The sequence below is a fragment of the Heliangelus exortis genome, chromosome 17, assembly GCF_036169615.1.
Source record: "Heliangelus exortis chromosome 17, bHelExo1.hap1, whole genome shotgun sequence".
Classification (NCBI taxonomy): Eukaryota; Metazoa; Chordata; class Aves; order Apodiformes; family Trochilidae; genus Heliangelus; species Heliangelus exortis.
In genome coordinates this window covers 2,166,462-2,188,792 of record NC_092438.1, presented here as the reverse complement: position 1 = coordinate 2,188,792, position 22,331 = coordinate 2,166,462, and the positions used below count along the sequence as shown (strand labels likewise).

The 22,331-nt window shown below is 47.2% G+C and overlaps 1 protein-coding gene across 1 annotated transcript in view; it reads left to right on the top strand.

Annotated features, from left to right (window-relative positions):
* Positions 1-20,735, top strand: part of LMF1 (lipase maturation factor 1) — a 192,373-nt gene extending 171,638 nt beyond the window's left edge. The window contains exons 10-11 of the mRNA XM_071760568.1: positions 100-212; positions 19,714-20,735. Coding sequence (XP_071616669.1) covers positions 100-212; positions 19,714-19,888 — 288 coding nt within the window. The 3' untranslated portion in view covers positions 19,889-20,735. The remainder of the gene's footprint in view (positions 1-99; positions 213-19,713) is intronic.
* Positions 20,736-22,331: the final 1,596 nt, after the last annotated feature.

Genomic DNA, 22,331 nt, shown 5'->3' with positions numbered 1-22,331 from the left:
TTGTATTTTTCCCCCCCCCAGAGACCTGGCAGAAGGAAAAAGCTCTCCCTGGCAAGCTCAGCAGGACCTAAACTTTGTGTTTCTTCTTTCCTCCCCCAGACCTACGAGCAGAATGAATGGATAATCCACCTGGCTGGGAAACTGCTGGCCCAGGAAGAGGAAATTTTATCTTTGATGGCAACAAACCCATTTGCAGGCAGAGCACCTCCACGGTGAGCCTGGGATTTTCCTAAGGGAGTTGGAAGTATCTGGGAAGAGAGTTGGGCTCCCTGTTGTTCCTCTCCTGGATGTGCACACCTGGTTTCTCTTGATGGGTTGGGTTTGTTGGTGGTGGGCTTTAAAGGGGGTGGGTTTGACATGGGGACATCTCTGTGTCACCTTTCAGGGGGCCTGTGAGCAAGATGGGGACAAACTTCTTAGCAGGGGTGGCAAGAGGGGTGATGGGTTTAGATTCAAAGGGGAGATTTAGATGAAATATAAGGAAGAATTTTTTTATGCTGGGATGATGGTTCTAAATTCAAAGGGGAGATTTAGATGAAATATAAAGAAGGAATTTTTTAAGCTGAGGGGGCTGAAACTCTGCCCCAGGTTGCCCAGAGTGGCTCCATCACTGGAAATATTCAAGGTGAGGCTTGAAGGGGCTCTGAGCAACCTGCTCTACTTGAAGATGACCTTTAAATGTCCCTTCCAACCCAACCCAATCTATGAGTCTTTGTTTCTCTGAAGAGCTCTCAGCACCTTCAGACCTTCCTCTTGGGGACCTTCTGGTTGGAGCTGTTCCCAGGTCTTGGTGTTGCTTCTCTTGGCCACCCTGGGGACTGCTCAAGTGCTTTCCTGCCTGTCCACGTTAGATTTTTTGCCATGGTCTCTTTGTGAGCTTGGATCCAAAGCCCCATTTCTCCCGACCTGCTGAGGTTATTTCAAAGACAAAAAAAAAAAAAACAAAAAAAAAACCATCCTCCAAAAATGATTGGTTTTGTGGACACTTGTCTTGGAAGTGTTTGTGTTTTCAGTGGAGTGACAAAACAAACAGCAGCCATGGAAAGGCTCAGATGACAACCCTGAGGTTTTCTACAAAAGGAGATTTTTTTTTTATTATTATTTTTTTTTTTGCTTCACAGAAGTGGCTGGTTTGTTGCTGAAGTTATTTTTATCTGAGAAAACATTGGAAGGGGATTTTTGGATCGACTGGAGTAATATTATGCTCCTGCTAATATTTTCAGTTTGAGGCTCTCAGGATGCACTGCAAACAAGGAGGAAGGTTCAGAGCACTGGGGGAAGTGAACTTCCTCTTGAACCCAGCTGATATTTTGCAGCTTTAGCTCAGTGCATCTCCCAAACCTTCTAAGGAGAGATCCCTTTCCCAGCTCAGACCTTAAGAGCTTCCACCTCTTCCCAAACTGCTTCCTCTGAGGTGGTTTGCATGTCCCAGGATGGGATAAATGTAGAAATCTCAGATGATTGGGGTTCCTCAGACATCCAACCTGTTTCCTAGCATGCAGGCACCTTACCAGAGTGGTAGTAAAAGCTGATGGGATGTAACCCCTCAAGGACAGGAGCCAAGACCACTGTAAGAAGTTGTTTGGGTTTTTTTTTGCACATCTTCTCATTTCAGAACCCATTTTCCTGTTGGTGCAGCACATTGGAGGCTCTGGGGAGGATCAGAGCTGTAGCCCAGAGCCTCCTGGTCTCCCCAGGGTTCCCACAAGGGTTCCACCTCTTCCCAAACTGCTTCCTCTGAGGTGGTTTGCATGTCCCAGGATGGGATAAATGTAGGAATCTCAGATGCTTGGGGTTCCTCAAGCATCCAACCTGTTTCCTAGCATGCAGGCACCTTACCAGAGGGGTGGCACAAGCTGATGGGATGTGACCCTTCCAAAGAGAGGAGCCAAGACCACTGTAAGAAGTTGTTTGGGTTTTTTTTTTGCCCATCTTCTCATTTCAGAACCCATTTTCCTGTTGGTGCAGCACATTGGAGGCTCTGGGGAGGATCAGAGTTGCAGCCCAGAGCCTCCTGGTCTCCCCAGGGTTCCCACAAGGGTTCCACCTCTTCCCAAACTGCTTCCTCTGAGGTGGTTTGCATGTCCCAGGATGGGATAAATGTAGAAATCTCAGATGGTTGAGGTTCCTCAGGCATCCAATCTGTTTCCAAGCATGCAGGCACCTTACCAGAGTGGTAGTAAAAGCTGATGGGATGTAACCCTTCCAAAGAGAGGAGCCAAGACCACTGTAAGAAGTTATTTGGGGTTTTTTTTGCACATCTTCTCATTTCAGAACCCATTTTCCTGTTGGTGCAGCACACTGGAGGCTCTGGGGAGGATCAGACTTGCAGCCCAGAGCCTCCTGGTCTCCCCAGGGTTCCCACAAGGGTTCCACCTCTTCCCAAACTGCTTCCTCTGAGGTGGTTTGCATGTCCCAGGATGGGATAAATGTAGAATCTCAGATGGTTGAGGTTCCTCAGACATCCAACCTGTTTCCTAGCATGCAGGCACCTTACCAGAGTGGTAGTAAAAGCTGATGGGATGTAACCCCTCAAGGACAGAAGCCAAGACCACTGTAAGAAGTTGTTTGGGGTTTTTTTGCACATCTTCTCACTTCAGAACCCATTTTCCTGTTGGTGCAGCACACTGGAGGCTCTGGGGAGGATCAGAGCTGTAGCCCAGAGTCTCCCCAGGGTTGCCACAAGTGATGGTTTCTGGCTCAGGGCTCCTTAGAGGATGCTGGATCCTTAGAGGATGCAGTTTGCTGGGTTCCAGGAGCAGTGGGTCTGGCATACACAAATCCTGGCACCTTGGTTCTGGTCCAGGGGGGTTCTGGGGAACCTCTGGGAATTATTTGTACAAAAGCCACTCGTGGCTGGGCCAGCTCAGCCTCTGCCACAGGCAGATAGAGCTCTAATCATGTTGATGGAGGGGTTTGAGCTGTGCTGGGGTTGCCTTTCCTTGGTGTCACTGAGAGGAGCAGGTGATCCAATCTTTGCTGGATTTTTGTATCATAGAATCATAGCAAGTTAGGGGTTGGAAGGGAGCTCAAAAGATCACCTGGGCCAACCCCCCAAACTGTAGAATAAGGATTGCAAAATGTGCAGAGGAACACAAGCAGGTCCAGTAAGTAGTTGCAGGGCAGTGTGGATGAGGTCTTGTTGAACAGGGTCTTGATTCCTGCATTGCCTTGGGCTGACCAAAGCCCAGCCTCTGTTTTCAGTCCTCAGCAGCTGATTTATGGGAGGGAAAGATGAGGATCCAGCTCTGGGTTTGTGTGTCCTTTGCTCTGGCCTTCGCTTGGCTTTAGGAGTTTTTCCTGGGTCTGGTGTGATTTTGGGGTGGAGTAAAATAAAAAGAACAATTTGCAAACTCTCAGGTTTGGCTCAGACCAAAACCCAGCACCCTGTTTCATTCTGGGTCCTGGGTTCTGGCTCACATTGCAGGTTTTAGCACCCCAAATTCAAGCATCTGGGACAGGGGCACCATCAGGATGCTCAGCCAGGTGAGGGCTGAGCCCCTGCACTTGGCTGTCACACCAATTCCTGTTGCTCTTTACATTTCTTTGGTTATCCCTTGCTTGCTGTTGGGATTTTTCCTGTGTAAAAAACCCAAAGTTACCATTTGCCTTTGTTTATTTTGGAGGTTTTGTGCCCCATCCCAATTCCACTGGGTTTGCACGGGCACAGCAGCTCCATCAGATGCTTCCCCCCAGTGTCACTTCTCCTCAGACAGGCTCATCAGCTCAGTTTTAGGTTGCTTTTTTTTCCCCTTTTCCCTTTTAAATTTCAAAATCCCCATTTCTTTCAGCTTTAAACATCCCCTTGCTGCAGGTTGAAGGTTATCGTTTCCTTATAGCTGTGAGCAAAAGCCTTAAATTTAAGCCTCGGGGAGCTAGATTCAGATTAAAAAATTTTAAAATAAAAAAAAATAGTAATTCAGGGTGCCTGTGGCTTAGATAGTTCCTGAAGAGCATCCCTACCCCCTCAGCCACGAGCCTGGGGATGCTGCAAACCTTTGCTCCCACCTCCCACCGTGGCTCAGCTCCCCTTGGTGGAAAAAAAGCTCATTTTCCAACCATCTTTCCCCCCCCTTTCCTTCCACTCTGAAGGGAATTTTGAGACTTAATTATTTTCATTCCCTGCTAGACTAAATAATTAGGGGAAGGGGCTGTTTTCCATAAGAGCATTACGTGCCCCTGCTCCATGGAGTTTGTTCTGTTAATGGAAACTCTACACCTTCAATAGCCAAGGGACTCTCAGAATGAGTTAATGCCTTCAAAATGAAATTTCTGAGACCCAAGTTTTGTAGGTTCCTTTACAGCTCCAGAAATTATAGTATTTTCTCAAGTGTGATAAACTTCAAATGAGAAACAGGTGAGTGATTAAAAAAAATGAGGGTATTGTTGAGCACCCAGCCCAGCTGAGGGTGAAGCTTTTACTTCAAGAGCAGGGATTGGGGGGGGGGATGGAGATTTAGAAAATATCCTGGTGCACTGGATAGTTCCTAAAACCCCAGCCCTCATAAATCTGAATGGTAGGGCTTTGGCTGAGAAATTAGTTAAGTGTTTAACACACAGTCATGGAAACAGACTGCAAACAATGAAAGAAAACAAAAATCAGATTTTCCGACCTAAGGAGGGGGATAAAAAAAAGAACAAAACCAACGTGGTTTTTTTGTTTTTTTTTTTTTAGTTTTCAACCTGAAGTGTTGGGTGTCTCTGATATTAAATCATGTTCACTCGTGGGGTTTTATTCCAATTATAGTAGCACTTTGTTGTAAAAGCCCCAGCAATGGAGCTGAGGACCTGGATTTGGAGCTGTGATGTTATTTATGGAGGAAGCACTTCCCCCTTTGATGGGACCTGGCTGCAGGCAAGCCAGGTACACCCAGTGCTTGGTGTTCTTTTTATTATTCTTCTATTGCCTATTTATTTCCCATTTGTGTCTCAGCTACTGGGCTTCAGACCTGAGGGGGCTTGGCTTGGATTTTCAGGCTGTGGGATCACCCTGGGCTCAGGTGGGACCCGTGGAGTCCTATGGACCAAGCACAAAGTCCTCAGGGTATAGAACCCATTTGGGGGGCTGCTCCCTTGGACCCCCACCCCCCAGGATAGGTCAAGGTAATTCTGTTGCTATTGAGAGGGATGTTGGGAGGCAGCTGAGAGGATGGATTATTGGAAAAGATGGGGATGGAGGTGGGAATGGCATCTGTGGTCTCTGCAGCAGGCTGGGGAGGAGGTGGGAGTAGTGCTCATGGGCATGGGATGCTCCATGGGGATGCAGGTCCTTCAGGGGTTGGGAGTGATGTGCATCCACAGGCTCCCCAGAGCCTCTCTGGTGTCTTCTGCACAGAGAAATAAAATTTTTTGTATGGTTTTCCCACTGAAAAGTGGCTTTGCCAGCAAAGGAACTGGCCTGGGAAGCACCAGGGTTTTGCTCCCTGGGTTTTGCCACTGTGAAATATTTTATTTGTTTCTTCTTTCCTTCATGCACTGTCAGTTAAAACCAAATAATCTTGAATTGCTCATCCCCAGTGCAATGTCTGAAATTATTAGAAGCAAATCATTCCTGTGGCCTGAATGGAAGTTGAAGGGATTTTTCTTTTGCTTAAAACACCCTCAGGGTCTCCACATTAGGGAGGGCAGAGCTCAGGATTTTCTCCCAGGCTGGGAAATTGGGTTTCCAGGATTTTCTCCCAGGTTGGGAAACTGGGTTTCCAGCCACCTCTGGGTGACAGCTGAGCCATGGGGCAGCTTCACCATGGCCAGGCCTGGATTTCATGTCCTGTGGAGGAGTTTTCCTTGGCAAGGGCAGGTCCTGCCTTGGCTCTCTTGGCTCATCACACCTCCAAACACCAAACTGAACCCCCCTGCCTGGTTCTGTCCACACCAAAATTAATCCCAAGCAGTTCTGGGAGCCTCAGGAGAGCCAGGATTCCTTCTCCCAAGTTTAATTTGCTCTCATTCAGCCTCTGAACCTCCCTTTCTAACCTATCCACAGGGCAATAAACCCACTCCCCCAGCCCTAAAGAGAGTTTTGAGGATGCTCTGGTTCTGCAGGGCAGGAGCCTTGGAGAAAGAGAGGTCAGAAGCATGGAAAAACAACCCATAAAACTGCCCCTGTTCTGCACTCTTGGGCCAAGATGAATTTATGATCCTGCCTGCTAACAGGGCTGGAATAAGCAAGCAAGCTGATGATGGAGGCTCTGTGACTGCAATGAATTTGTACTTTCCACTGCCCCTTGCTCCCTGATTTACAATGGAGCAGGGAACCACGAGATGAAAATAAAACAAAAAAAAAAAAAAAAAAAACCCAAAACAAAAAACCCCAACCCAAAACCAAACATAAAAAAAAAAAACCCCACCCCACCAAATCAAAAAGTCTCCCCATGTTTTGGTTTCTTGCTCCCCTCTCCCACCTTGCCTTGCCCTGTCAGGCCATTAATTCTAACCCAAAACCACCAGCTCTTTTTTTTTTTTTTTCCCCTGGAAGATTTCCCTCAGCTGTTGCAGGGAGACAGCTGCACCCTCTGGAACTCATTACAGCTGTCTGGGAGATTTAGCCCTCCATCCCAACAACTCCAGTATTGCTGCTAATTTTTAACACATCCAGTTGGAAGATGTCATAACAGGCTGATATATGATCAAATCTTAAAAGTGCTACAGCACAGCTGCTACTGGGCATCTGGCAAGGTGAATATATTGATTTTTTTTAAATAATGCTTATTATTTTTAGCCTTTCTGCCTACCCTGAGGCTGTCTGTAGCTTTGTCTGGTTCGGGTGGTGATGGGGAGAGGGTGTTTGCTCCCAAGGGGTGGGTCTGGTGGGTCCTTCAGGGTGGCTTGGTGGTCTTCCCTCTTCCATTTGGGATCAGAACCATCACTCTGCCAAGTGAAGGTTCCCTCCTTCTCCCAGACAGCATCACTGGGCTTGGGAGAAGCTGCCAAGGGGACCCTTCTGTCCCTTGTCCTGTCCCTTGTCCTCTATTGCTGTGTTAGCAGAGAGGGTTTTCCATCTCCTGGAGGGAGAAGGTTTTGAAATATTGATTTTTAAAAATTTTATTTTAAAAAATTGATTTTAAATCTTGATTTTTAAAAAATATATTGATTTTTTTAAATCATGCTTATTATTTTTAGCCTTTCTGCCCACCCTGAGGCTGTCTGTAGCTTTGCCTGGTTCGGGTGGTGATGGGCAGTGGGTGTTTGCTCCCAAGGGGTGGGTCTGGTGGGTCCTTCAGGGTGGCTTGGTGGTCTTCCCTCTTCCATGTGGGACCAGAACCATCACTCTGCCCAGTGATGTTCCCTTTTCCTCCCAGACAGCACCACTGGGCTTGGGAGAAGCTGCCAAAGGGGACCCTTCTGTCCCTTGTCCTTCTGTCCCTTGTCCTCCATCGATGCTGTTGGAGCAGAGAGGGTTTTCCATCTCCTGGAGGGAGAAGGTTTTGAAAAATTGATTTTTAAAAATTTTATTTTAAAACATTGATTTTAAATATTGATTTTTAAAAAATATATTGATTTTTTTAAATCATGCTTATTATTTTTAGCCTTTCTGCCCACCCTGAGGCTGTCTGTAGCTTTGTCTGGCTCGGGTGGTGATGGGGAGAGGGTGTTTGCTCCCAAGGGGTGGGTCTGGTGGGTCCTTCAGGGTGGCTTGGTGGTCTTCCCTCTTCCATGTGGGATCAGAACCATCACTCTGCCCAGTGATGTTCCCTTTTCCTCCCAGACAGCACCATTGGGCTTGGGAGAAGCTGCCAAAGGGACCCTTCTGTCCCTTGTCCTTCTGTCCCTTGTCCTCTATTGCTGCTGTTGGCAGAGTGGGTTTTCCATCTCCTGGAAGGAGAAGGTTTTGAAACACTGATTTTTTTTAAATTGATTTTAAAAAATTAATTTTAAATATTAATTTAAAAAATATACATTGATTTTTTTTAAAATCATGCTTATTATTTTTAGCCTTTCTGCCCACCCTGAGGCTGTCTGTAGCTTTGCCTGGTTCGGGTGGTGATGAGGAGAGGGTGTTTGCTCCCAAGGGGTGGGTCTGGTGGGTCCTTCAGGGTGGCTTGGTGGTCTTCCCTCTTCCATTTGGGACCAGAACCATCACTCTGCCAAGTGAAGGTTCCCTCCTTCTCCCAGACAGCACCACTGGGCTTGGGAGAAGCTGCCAAGGGGACCCTTCTGTCCCTTGTCCTGTCCCTTGTCCTCTATTGCTGTGTTAGCAGAGAGGGTTTTCTATCTCCTGGAGGGAGAAGGTTTTAAAATATTGATTTAAAAATTTTTGATTTTAAAAAATTGATTTAAAATACTGATTTTTTAAAAAATATATTGATTTTTTTAAAATCATGCTTATTATTTTTAGCCTTTCTGCCCACCCTGAGGCTGTCTGTAGCTTTGCCTGGTTCAGGTGGTGATGGGGAGAGGGTGTTTGCTCCCAAGGGGTGGGTCTGGTGGGTCCTTCAGGGTGGCTTGGTGGTCTTCCCTCTTCCATTTGGGACCAGAACCATCACTCTGCCAAGTGATGTTCCCTTTTCCTCCCAGACAGCACCATTGGGCTTGGGAGAAGCTGCCAAGGGGACCCTTCTGTCCCTTGTCCTCCATCGATGCTGTTGGAGCAGAGAGGGTTTTCCATCTCCTGGAGGGAGAAGGTTTTAAAATATTGATTTAAAAATTTTTGATTTTAAAAAATTGATTTTAAATATTGATTTTTAAAAAATATATTGTTTTTTTTAAATCATGCTTATTATTTTTAGCCTTTCTGCCCACCCTGAGGCTGTCTGTAGCTTTGCCTGGTTCGGGTGGTGATGAGGAGAGGGTGTTTGCTCCCAAGGGGTGGGTCTGGTGGGTCCTTCAGGGTGGCTTGGTGGTTCTCCCTCTTCCATGTGGGATCAGAACCATCACTCTGCCCAGTGATGTTCCCTTTTCCTCCCAGACAGCACCATTGGGCTTGGGAGAAGCTGCCAAAGGAACCCTTCTGTCCCTTGTCCTCCATTCCTGCTGTTGGCAGAGTGGGTTTTCCATCTCCTGGAGGGAGAAGGTTTTGAAATACTGATTTTTTTAAAATTGATTTTTAAAAATTGATTTAAAATATTAATTTAAAAAATATATATTGATTTTTTTTTTAAATCATGCTTATTATTTTTAGCCTTTCTGCCCACCCTGAGGCTGTCTGTAGCTTTGTCTGGTTCGGGTGGTGATGGGCAGAGGGTGTTTGCTCCCAAGGGATGGGTCTGCTGGGTCCTTCAGGGTGGCTTGGTGGTCTTCCCTCTTCCATTTGGGACCAGAACCATCACTCTGCCCAGTGATGTTCCCTTTTCCTCCCAGACAGCACCATTGGGCTTGGGAGAAGCTGCCAAAGGGACCCTTCTGTCCCTTGTCCTTCTGTCCCTTGTCCTCTATTGCTGCTGTTAGCAGAGTGGGTTTTCCATCTCCTGGAGGGAGAAGGTTTTAAAATATTGATTTTTTTTAAATTGATTTTAAAAAATTAATTTTAAATATTAATTTAAAAAATATACATTGATTTTTTTTTAAAATCATGCTTATTATTTTTAGCCTTTCTGCCCACCCTGAGGCTGTCTGTAGCTTTGTCTGGTTTGGGTGGTGATGAGGAGAGGGTGTTTGCTCCCAAGGGATGGGTCTGGTGGGTCCTTCAGGGTGGCTTGGTGGTTCTCCCTCTTCCATTTGAGACCAGAACCATCACTCTGCCAAGTGAAGGTTCCCTCCTTCACCCAGACAGCACCACTGGGCTTGGGAGAAGCTGCCAAAGGGACCCTTCTGTCCCTTGTCCTGTCCCTTGTCCTCTATTGCTGTGTTAGCAGAGAGGGTTTTCCATCTCCTGGAGGGAGAAGGTTTTAAAATATTGATTTAAAAATTTTTTATTTTAAAAAATTGATTTTAAATCTTGATTTTTAAAAAATATATTGATTTTTTTTAAATCATGCTTATTATTTTTAGCCTTTCTGCCCACCCTGAGGCTGTCTGTAGCTTTGTCTGGCTCGGGTGGTGATGGGGAGAGGGTGTTTGCTCCCAAGGGGTGGGTCTGGTGGGTCCTTCAGGGTGGCTTGGTGGTCTTCCCTCTTCCATGTGGGATCAGAACCATCACTCTGCCCAGTGATGTTCCCTTTTCCTCCCAGACAGCACCACTGGGCTTGGGAGAAGCTGCCAAAGGGACCCTCCTGTCCCTTGTCCTGTCCCTTGTCCTCTATTGCTGTGTTAGCAGAGAGGGTTTTCCATCTCCTGGAGGGAGAAGGTTTTGAAATACTGATTTTAAAAATTTTAATTTAAAAAAATTGATTTAAAATATTGATTTTTAAAAAATATATTGTTTTTTTTAAATCATGCTTATTATTTTTAGCCTTTCTGCCCACCCTGAGGCTGTCTGTAGCTTTGCCTGGTTCAGGTGGTGATGGGGAGAGAGTGTTTGCTCCCAAGGGGTGGGTCTGGTGGGTCCTTCAGGGTGGCTTGGTGGTTCTCCCTCTTCCATTTGGGACCAGAACCATCACTCTGCCCAGTGATGTTCCCTTTTCCTCCCAGACAGCACCATTGGGCTTGGGAGAAGCTGCCAAAGGAACCCTTCTGTCCCTTGTCCTTCTGTCCCTTGTCCTCTATTGCTGCTGTTAGCAGAGTGGGTTTTCCATCTCCTGGAGGGAGAAGGTTTTAAAATATTGATTTTTTTTAAATTGATTTTAAAAAATTAATTTTAAATATTAATTTAAAAAATATACATTGATTTTTTTTAAAATCATGCTTATTATTTTTAGCCTTTCTGCCCACCCTGAGGCTGTCTGTAGCTTTGCCTGGTTCGGGTGGTGATGAGGAGAGGGTGTTTGCTCCCAAGGGATGGGTCTGGTGGGTCCTTCAGGGTGGCTTGGTGGTTCTCCCTCTTCCATTTGGGACCAGAACCATCACTCTGCCAAGTGAAGGTTCCCTCCTTCACCCAGACAGCACCACTGGACTTGGGAGAAGCTGCCAAAGGGACCCTTCTGTCCCTTGTCCTGTCCCTTGTCCTCTATTGCTGTGTTAGCAGAGAGGGTTTTCCATCTCCTGGAGGGAGAAGGTTTTAAAATATTGATTTAAAAATTTTTTATTTTAAAAAATTGATTTTAAATCTTGATTTTTAAAAAATATATTGATTTTTTTTAAATCATGCTTATTATTTTTAGCCTTTCTGCCCACCCTGAGGCTGTCTGTAGCTTTGCCTGGTTCGGGTGGTGATGAGGAGAGGGTGTTTGCTCCTAAGGGATGGGTCTGGTGGGTCCTTCAGGGTGGCTTGGTTGTTCTCCCTCTTCCATTTGGGACCAGAACCATCACTCTGCCCAGTGATGTTCCCTTTTCCTCCCAGACAGCACCATTGGGCTTGGGAGAAGCTGCCAAAGGAACCCTTCTGTCCCTTGTCCTCTATTGCTGCTGTTGGCAGAGTGGGTTTTCCATCTCCTGGAGGGAGAAGGTTTTAAAATATTGATTTTTTTTTAATTGATTTTAAAAAATTAATTTTAAATATTAATTTAAAAAATATACATTGATTTTTTTTAAAATCATGCTTATTATTTTTAGCCTTTCTGCCCACCCTGAGGCTGTCTGTAGCTTTGCCTGGTTCGGGTGGTGATGAGGAGAGGGTGTTTGCTCCCAAGGGATGGGTCTGGTGGGTCCTTCAGGGTGGCTTGGTGGTCTTCCCTCTTCCATTTGAGACCAGAACCATCACTCTGCCAAGTGAAGGTTCCCTTTTCCTCCCAGACAGCACCATTGGGCTTGGGAGAAGCTGCAAGGGGACCCTTCTGTCCCTTGTCCTGTCCCTTGTCCTCTATTGCTGTGTTAGCAGAGAGGGTTTTCCATCTCCTGGAGGGAGAAGGTTTTAAAATATTGCTTTTAAAAATTGATTTTAAAAAATTGATTTTAAATATTGATTTTTAAAAGATACATTGATTTTTTTTAAATCATGCTTATTATTTTTAGCCTTTCTGCCCACCCTGAGGCTGTAGCTTTGTCTGGCTCGGGTGGTGATGGGGAGAGGGTGTTTGCTCCCAAGGGATGGGTCTGGTGGGTCCTTCAGGGTGGCTTGGTGGTCTTCCCTCTTCCATGTGGGATCAGAACCATCACTCTGCCCAGTGATGTTCCCTTTTCCTCCCAGACAGCACCATTGGGCTTGGGAGAAGCTGCCGAAGGGACCCTTCTGTCCCTTGTCCTTCTGTCCCTTGTCCTCTATTGCTGCTGTTGGCAGAGTGGGTTTTCCATCTCCTGGAGGGAGAAGGTTTTGAAATACTGATTTTTTTTAAATTGATTTTAAAAAATTGATTTAAAATATTAATTTAAAAAATATATATTGATTTTTTTTTAAATCATGCTTATTATTTTTAGCCTTTCTGCCCACCCTGAGGCTGTCTGTAGCTTTGCCTGGTTCAGGTGGTGATGGGCAGTGGGTGTTTGCTCCCAAGGGATGGGTCTGGTGGGTCCTTCAGGGTGGCTTGGTGGTCTTCCCTCTTCCATGTGGGACCAGAACCATCACTTTGCCCTTCTCCTCCCAGACAGCACCACTGGACTTGGGAGAAGCTGCCAAAGGGACCCTCCTGTCCCTTATCCATCTGTCCCTGGTCCTCCATCAGTGCTGTTAGCAGAGAGGATTTTCCATCTCCTGGAGGGAAAGGGTTTTCCATCTTCTGGAGGAGAAATGTCTGGCTTGCTTTGTCTGCCTCCAGCTTTTTTTCTCTCTCTTAAGTGCTTGTTTTGTCCTCAGGTGTTTCCTAAGGGACCCAGCATCACTTGGCTGGCTCAGCCAGAAGCTTCTCCAGATGCTTTTCTCTCCAGGGAGCCCAGAGAAAATGCCATCCTATATTCCCAGGAAACCCTGGGGAACTGCTTGTGACCTGGATTGTCCTTGTCTCTTCTGAACCATGTTCATCCTTCTCCAAGTCTGAGTGACAAGGGACTCCTTTTAGGGTAGAGGCAGTGACCCAGCTTCTTCAACACCTTCTGGAAGATGCTGAGGAGCTGCAGAGCAGCAAGCAAGGCTCAGGTTCCTGCACCAGAGGGGCTCAGACCCCGGTAGATCCTTTCCACCACCCACAGTTCTTGGTGTGAGCCCCAAAAGTGCCTGAGTTAAAAAGCTCCCCAGGGTGATGGGTAAAAAGCTCCCAAGTGATGGTGGTGAGCCCTGAAGTGATGGAGCCCAGGGTGTTAATGCTTCAGCCCTCCCCAAATCCTGGGAGGAGGGAGCAGTTCCAGTGAGGCAGAGCTGGAGGAGTTTGCAGCTCCTGTAAGATCAGGACTGAGGCACCCAGGCAGGTTGTAAATCCTGGGCTAGCTTGGAAACCCTCTCAGCCCTGAAATGCAGGGCTCCAGTGAGTGGTAAATCTGCAGCTTGGACATCTGGGAGCCTTGCAAGGGAAGATTCCAGGTTTTCCATGATTTTCCCACATCCCCTAACCCAGGGAAAGATGGAGAGGAGGGATAACTGAGGGTCTGGATGCTGCTGTCCTCTTTTAATGCAATTTCTGGTCCTCTGAGGTTTTCCCTCTCCACTTTCCCCATCCTGCAGCCAGATAAAGGTTTTTTGGTACCTCCACTGATCAGGATGGGAATCTTCAGGTCTTCTCCAGAAGCTCTGGGGGTGTAGGGCAGCAAAGAGCCATGGTGCTGGAGCTTGGTAGCTCCTGGAAAAGTTCAGCTCCAAGGGGTTTAAAAGCTCCCCAGAGCTGTGTGGGTTGGTTCCTCCTCTATGGATTTTGTCACCCTGGCCTGGAATGTCCATCCCAACCCTGCAGCTCTCAGCTCAGGGGGAACAGGCTGGAGGAAGAAGGTGGCTGGGACAAGAGGGTGGCTGAATTTTGAGGTCAGGAGGCTTGGAGGGAGGGCTCTTCAGGTTGGTTCAGGCTGTGTCAGATGGCAAGGCAAACTTCATGCCCCAAAAATGCATCTTCAAGGGCCTGTGGTGGCTTTAATGCTCACACGGTTCTAGTTTTACATGCTGATCCCCTTGGTAGCAAACATTTTAATGGACAGGGAACATATGGGAAAAATCATCCCAAATCAGGTGATAGATACTGTTTTTGAGAGGGACAAGGAAATTTTCATTCCAGAGAGGTTCTGAGAAAAGTCCTGGAGGAAAAGTCCTGGAGGTTGAGGAGAAGGCACTGCTCTGTCTGAGCAGAGACCTGGCATCTCCTGAGGTCTCCCAGGGGCTCAGATAACTCACCTGAAACTCTCTGTGCTCTACATCCCCACCTAGAGAAGGGAAACTTTGCCAGATGGGGGTTGCCAAAGCTCCTTCAGCCCAGGGCACCCCCAAACTGGGGGGACATGGGGAGATGGAGCCAGCTTGGCAGATGTTCTGCACTTAGGGATAAAGAAAACCCCCAAAAGCCCCCGTGTGGCAGAGGGAAGGAGGCTTCAAGCAGAGGGGAACTGACATAAAATCAGGCACTGAAGGTTTTTGGGGAGGTGGGTATGAGTTGGTTGGTTTGGTTGGGTTTTTTTTTAATTCAAGAAAGCAATTAAGCAGCACAGCTTGGAAATCTCCAAGCATCCCAGCCAGGAGCCTGCAGGCTACCTGGGCCCACTGGAACACTGCTGTTCAGTAATGCTCTAATTATTAACAGGAAATTTTGTGCTCCTGCCAAGTAAACACTGTGGGAGTAACACTTCAGCCCCTGTTTGACTTCTACCAGGCTCAGAAAAGGGGAAGGAGAGAGGATGAGGGAATGGCTCTGCCTGACGTGAAGCCCAGGGCTGGAGGGGGGGATGAGATGCAGGTTTGTGCCTCCAGAAAGGGCAGGGACATTGTCCCCTCCCCCGCCCCCTTACCTGCCTCTATTGTCCCCTACCCCTTTACCTGCCTCTATTGTACCCCTTTACCTGCCTGTATTGTCCCCTACCCTTTTACCTGCCTGTATTGTCCCTCTTACCTGCCTGTATTTTACCCCTTTACCCACCTGTAATGTCCCCCTTTTACCTGCCTGTATTGTCCCCCACCCCTTTACCTGCCTGTATTGTCCCCTTTACCTGCCTGTATTGTCCCCCTTTTACCTGCCTGTGTTGTCCCCTACTCCTTTACCTGCTTGTATTGTCCCCTTACCCCTTTATCTGCCTGTATTGTCCCCTACCCCTTTACCCACCTGTAATGTCCCTCTTTACCTGCCTGTATTGTCCCCTGCCCCATTACCTGCCTGTTGTCCCCTTTACCTTCCTGTAATGTCCCCTACCCCTTTACCTGCCTTTATTGTACCCCTTTATCTACCTGTATTGTCCCCTACCCCTTTACCTGCTTGTAATGTCCCCTGCCCCTTTACCTGCCTGTATTGTCCCCTTTACCTGTCTGTAATGTCCCCTACCCCTTTACCTGCCTCTATTGTACCCCTTTACCCACCTGTAATGTCCCCCTTTACCTGCCTGTATTGTCCCCTTTACCTGCCTCTATTCTACCCCTTTACCCACCTGTCTTGTCCCCCTTTACCTGCCTGTATTGTCCCCTACCCCATTACCTGCCTGTTGTCCCCTGCCCCTTTACCTTCCCATATTTTAGGGCTGAGCTCCTGCCTGCTCCCAGCTCCCAGCAGCAAGGTGGGGGACCCTTCCATGGAGCAGTTGGCATCAGAGGACACCCTGTCCCCAGCACCCATCCCTTAACCAGGGCTTTAAGTTCAAGCTCTCCCCATCCAGCTTCAGATCCTTCACTCCAGGCTTCCTCGGGTCCCCACTTCATCCTCAGAGGAAGGGGACACGTGGAGATATTTCTCCTGGTTTTTTTCCAGCCAGGAATCAGGCATGCTGGAAGCCAGGAGCCAGATGGGTGTGAGGCACAGCCCTGTTGGGATGTGTTCTGGGATGAAAATCAGTTCTGGATCCCACAGCTGGGCACCCAGCAAGGTCAAAACTGAGGTGCTGAGAATTTGGGACTGAAGAACTTAGAGGTTGGACCCGTGTCCTGGAACCTCCCTGCCCTGTATCCCCTCAGGGGTTCTGTGTCAGGGAGGTGAACACAAATCCCTAAAAGTGGTCCCTAATTATTTCAGCAGTAGGGAAGGAACTTCCCTGCCCGAGGTGCAGCCCCGGGAGCAGCTGTGGGAGCTCCGTGCCCTGCTCAGCAGCCAGGTTTGTATTTTAGTAGTGAAGCAAAGCAGGTTTAAATGAGCATTGACATGACTTTGACATTTTTATATTGTGCCTTATTTTATGAACTTATCCAGCAAAGGCAGCGATGCACTCAGCAAACAGGCACTGGAGGACTGGGGTGTTATTCCCTCTCTTGTCAGCATGCCCTACATCAAGTGGGACCAAACCTCCTGAAGCATGGTTAGCCTCCCAATGTGTTTCATGACACTGATGAATGCTTCTTTCTGCACTGGTTTTAAAAAAAAAAAATTAAAAAAAAAAAAAATCTCCTTTTCTGTCAACTCCCAGGGCGGCCAAAAAACAGATGCTGGAGGAGCAGCCACTGCCTGGGGCAGAGGGATGCTGGGGTGGGAGGCAGGGTCTGGCCCTAAAGATGTCCCAGGCAGAAATGCTCATGGATGTTGGCAGAAAAGAAAGAAAAAAAATTAATTTTCCTGCTTTTATTATTATTATTCTTCCAAACTTTATTGTAGAGGGGCGTGGAGCACGTGGGGAGCTGGCAGGGCTGGGGTGGGAGTCAGGATCTGGCCCTAAAGATGTCCCAGGCAGAAATGCTCATGGATGTTGGTAGAAAAGAAAGAAAAAAAATTAATTTTCCTCCTTTTATTATAATAATTCTTCTAAGCTTTGTTGTAGAGGGGTGGGAGCTGGGAGGGCTGGGGTGGGAGTCAGGATCTGGCCCTAAAGATGTCCCAGGCAGAAATGCTCATGGATGTTGGTAGAAAAGAAAGAAAAAAAATTAATTTTCATGGTTTTTTTAATGTCATTCTTCCAAACTTTATTGTAGAGGGGTGTGGGGCACATGGGAGGGTTAGGTGGGGTCAAGATCTGGCCCTAAAGATGTCCCAGGCAGAAATGCTCATGGATGTTGGTAGAAAAGAAAGAAAAAAAATTAATTTTCCTCCTTTTATTATTATTATTCTTCCAAACTTTATTGTAGAGGGGCATGGAGCACGTGGGGAACTGGAAGGGCTGGTGTGGGAGTCAGGATCTGGCCCTAAAGATGTCCCAAGCAGAAATGCTCATGGATGTTGGTAGAAAAGAAAGAAAAAAAATTAATTTTCATGTTTTTTTTATTGTCATTCTTCCAAACTTTATTGTAGAGGGGTGTGAGGCACATGGGAGGGTTGGGTGGGGTCAAGATCTGTCCCTAAAGATGTCCCAAGCAGAAATGCTCATGGATGTTGGCAGAAAAAAAAAAATCATAATTTTCCTGCTTTTATCAAACTTTATTGTAGAGGGGTGGGGAGCTGGGAGGGCTGGTGTGGGAGTCAGGGTCCCTAAAGATGTCCCAGGCAGAAATGCTCATGGATGTTGGTAGAAAATCAAAAAAAAATAGTAATTTTCCTGCTTTTAGTATTATCATTCTTCCAAACTTTGTTGTAGAGGGGTGTGGAGCACGTGGGGAGCTGGGAGGGCTGGTGTGGGAGTCAGGATCTGGCCCTAAAGATGTCCCAGGCAGAAATGCTCATGGATGTTGGTAGAAAAGAAAGAAAAAAAATTAATTTTCATGCTTTTATTATTATTATTCTTCCAAACTTTATTGTAGAGGGGTGTGGGGCACATGGGAGGGCTGGGTGGGGGTCAGGATCTGGCCCTAAAGATGTCCCAGGCAGAAATGCTCATGGATGTTGGTAGAAAATCAAAAAAAAAATAGTAATTTTCCTGCTTTTATCAAACTTTATTGTAGAAAAGAAAAAAAAAAATAGTAATTTTCCTGCTTTTAGTATTATCATTCTTCCAAACTTTGTTGTAGAGGGGTGTGGAGCACGTGGGGGACTGGGAGGGCTGGTGTGGGAGTCAGGATCTGTCCCTAAAGATGTCCCAGGCAGAAATGCTCATGGATGTTGGTAGAAAAGAAAGAAAAAAAATTAATTTTCCTCCTTTTATTATAATAATTCTTCTAAGCTTTGTTGTAGAGGGGTGGGAGCTGGGAGGGCTGGTGTGGGAGTCAGGATCTGTCCCTAAAGATGTCCCAGGCAGAAATGCTCATGGATGTTGGTAGAAAAGAAAGAAAAAAAATTAATTTTCCTCCTTTTATTATAATAATTCTTCTAAGCTTTGTTGTAGAGGGGTGGGAGCTGGGAGGGCTGGGGTGGGAGTCAGGATCTGGCCCTAAAGATGTCTCAGGCAGAAATGCTCATGGATGTTGGTAGAAAAGAAAGAAAAAAAATTAATTTTCATGGTTTTTTTATTGTCATTCTTCCAAACTTTATTGTAGAGGGGTGTGGGGCACATGGGAGGGTTGGGTGGGGGCCAGGATCTGGCCCTAAAGATGTCCCAGGCAGAAATGCTCATGGATGTTGGTAGAAAAAAAAAAAATAGTAATTTTCCTGCTTTTAGTATTATCATTCTTCCAAACTTTGTTGTAGAGGGGTGTGGAGCATGTGGGGAGCTGGGAGGGCTGGGGTGGGAGTCAGGATCTGTCCCTAAAGATGTCCCAGGCAGAAATGCTTATGGATGTTGGTAGAAAAGAAAGAAAAAAAATTAATTTTCCTGCTTTTATTATTATTATTCTTCCAAACTTTATTGTAGAGGGGCGTGGAGCACGTGGGGAGCTGGAAGGGCTGGTGTGGGAGTCAGGATCTGGCCCTAAAGATGTCCCAGGCAGAAATGCTCATGGATGTTGGTAGAAAAGAAAGAAAAAAAATTAATTTTCATGTTTTTTTTATTGTCATTCTTCCAAACTTTATTGTAGAGGGGTGTGGGGCACATGGGAGGGCTGGGGTGGGGGTCAAGATCTGGCCCTGAAGATGTCTCAAGCAGAAATGCTCATGGATGTTGGCAGAAAAGAAAGAAAAAAAATTAATTTTCCTGCTTTTATTATTTTAATTCTTCTAAACTTTATTGTAGAGGGGTGTGGAGCACGTGGGGAGCTGGGAGGGCTGGGGTGGGGTTCAGGATCTGGCCCTAAAGATGTCTCAGGCAGAAATGCTCATGGATGTTGGCAGAAAAGGAAAGAAAAAAATTAATTTTCCTGCTTTTATTATTATCATTCTTCCAAACTTGGTTGTAGAGGGGTGGGAGCTAGGAGGGATGCTGGGGTGGGAGTCAGGATCTGTCCCTAAAGATGTCCCAGGCAGAAATGCTCATGGATGTTGGTAGAAAAGAAAGAAAAAAAATTAATTTTCATGTTTTTTTTATTGTCATTCTTCCAAACTTTATTGTAGAGGGGTGTGAGGCACATAGGAGGGTTGGGTGGGGTCAAGATCTGTCCCTAAAGATGTCCCAAGCAGAAATGCTCATGGATGTTGGCAGAAAAAAAAAAATCATAATTTTCTGCTTTTATCAAACTTCATTGTAGAGGGGTGTGGAGCTGGGAGGGCTGGTGTGGGAGTCAGGATCTGTCCCTAAAGATGTCCCAGGAAGAAATGCTCATGGATGTCGGTAGAAAAGAAAGAAAAAAAATTAATTTTCCTGCTTTTATTATTTTAATTCTTCTAAACTTTATTGTAGAGGGGTGTGGAACACGTGGGGGGTCCTGGGGGGGGGGGGTTAAAGCTCCTTTGCCTTCTGCATCCTTCCCAAGGCAGATCCAGAGGAGCCCAGGAGCTCCCCAGGGCCTGATCTCTGCACCCAGCTGCAGAAAGGCTCCAACCTCCCTGCTGAGCCTCCTCTCCTTTTCTTTCCCTGCAGGTGGATCCGGGGGGAACACTTCAAGTACAAGTTCAGCCTCCCTGGGGGGCAGCACGCCGGGGAGGGGAGGTGGTGGATTCGGAAGAGACTTGGCCCTTACTTCCCCCCCGTCAACCTCCAGGGCCTGAAGAAGTTTTATGAAGCCAGGAATTGGCCTCACCCCCTGCAGCACTGATGGAGGACAAGCTGAGCAAGGCAGCTCCCTACAAACTTCATCTTTTGCCTCTCTCTGTATTTTTTTTTTTTTTTGCCCATATCCTCGTTTACCTATATTTTACAGAAGGTTCTCAGCCAAGCTGTCCACCTGCTGGTTGTGGTCTGGGTTTTGTCACTTTCCTGTTTCTTTTTTTTTTTTTTTTTCTTTTTTTCTCCTCACCACAGCTTTGCCTGACCAATGATTTCTTTTGGGAAATCATCAGCTCTAAGATTGGGTAAAAAAGGAACAAATTCCATGCCCAGTTTGGGGCAGGTGTTGGTGTTGCTTTCCCTGACCCATTGGGTCCAGGGGAGATTTCCTTTGTCTCTTCTGGTTGTTTTGGAGCCTCCCATCATCTTGTTCTGTGTGGCACCACCAGGGTTGTGTTTCTGGAAAGAGATTAAAGCAAAGAGCTCTTGAATAACCAGGGGGAGCTTTATTCATTTTTAATTTTTTTTAACTAAAAGCATTGAAAAGGGAACAGAGCAGAGCCCCCCTTTCTAGTTTTTTTTTTTTCCTCTTTTTTTTTCTCCTCACCACAGCCTTGCCTGACCAATGATTTCTTTTGGGAAATCACCAGCTCTAAGATTGGGTAAAAAAGGAACAAATTCCATGCCCAGTTTGGGGCAGGTGTTGGTGTTGCTTTCCCTGACCCATTGGGTCCAGGGGAGATTTCATGTGGAGGTGATGCTGGCACCTTGGGATCTCATCCTGACTTTTCTGTGTCCCTTCTGGTTGTTTTGGAGCCTCCCATCCTCTTGTTCTGTGTGGCACCACCAGGGTTGTGTTTCTGGAAAGAAATTAAAACAAAGACCTCTTGAATAACCAGGGGAAGATTCATTCATTTTTAATTTTTTTTTTTTTTTCCTAAAAACATTGGAAAAGGAAAAGAGCAGAGCCCCTGGGTGCATCCCCTGGTGCCTGCCCTGTTGTGGCTCACTGGGGAGATGTTGGCTGCCACAGTGCTGAGGTGACAGGTGACAAATAAGGGGAGTTCTGGGTTTTGTGGCACTTCTTGGTGTTGGAGGGAGCACCCAGGGTCCTGTCTGAGCAGCTGGTCCATGTCTTGGTGAGGCTGGGCTGTCAGAGCCTGTGTGTTTGCACAGGATCCTGCTTGGTTTTCCTGGCAAGCTTCTCCATCCCTCTGGATCCAGCTCAGGGTGGATGGGGGACCCTCCAGACCCAGACAGGGTCCCATGGGACAAGGCTGGGAGGCTATGGAGATCCTGGGAGCTTTTCCAGGGATGAGCCAGCAGGCAGGAGCCATGGATGGTCTGTGGATACCCAAGAGAGCTGTGATGGAAGCAGAAATTCAGAGCTCATCCCATGGAGCCTCCCTGCTTCTGCAAGACATGAAAACCCTTGGCCAGGGACTGGGAGAGTTCTCCCGACCCCAGATGAAGAGGAGTTTAATCTGTGGGGCTTGGGGCAAAGTATGGAGTGCTCCAAAACGTAAAGAACATTTATGATTGGATTGTCTTTTCCCTAAATATTTGCCAGAGTTGGAAACCCAGGCTCTGCTGTGAGCAAAGGGAGAACATTTTGCTCCCATTGCTGTGTGGAGGGACGAGGGTGGATGCTGCCATCCCACATTTCACTCCCATTTTTGTCCTTCCTGCCTTGGCCAACGTGCCACTGGGATGCTGGGGTCAGGCTGGGGACAGAGGAGGCCAGGCTGGGTCCTCCAGATCTGGCCCAGTTCATGGCTGGGGGGTTCATTCATGGGAGCTTCAAGCTGAGCATCTCCCATCCACGTGAGCTCAGGTGCTGCCTGTGCTTCCCTCCTCCCCAGGTGTTGTTTGAAGCATTTTATTTGGGGTTTTTTAACTCTCTTCTCCCCTGGCTGAAACTGAGCCTTGGAGTCAGATGCAGGAAGCAAAGCTGGATCTTGTCCTACAGCCCTGGTTCACCTCAAGCAGGAAATTTTTTTGTCAGGTGAGTTGGCCAAGAGCATCCCACGCTGTCCCTGTCCTCTCTGGCTTGATGGGGATGACAGAACCTCCCACAAAAAGCTGTCTCTTCCCATTCCCAGTGCCTGGGACAACCACAGTCACCCCACAGAGCCCACACCCCACTGTCCCTTGCCACCAGCACTGTCCCTGCCTGCTTAGGGCCAGCCCTGGCCTTGTCCATCCTCGGATGGTCCCTGCTCGGTGGTTACCGGGGGTCTCTGCCTCAGGATGCTCCAAGCAAAGCTGAGGAATTCTCAGTTAAAAGTGACCCTGTCCCCATCTGTCCTTCAGCTCTAACAAGCTGGTGCAGGTGGGAGCCCCCTCCCTCTCCATGGGTGCCAGGTGATGGGTGACAGCCATCCCTGGGGCATCCCTGGCAGCAAACTCTGCTGGATTTCCCCCCCTCCTCTCCAATTTAATGAATTTCTTTTGGTTCCCAACCTCAGGGTCAGGGATAATGGAACCCAGAC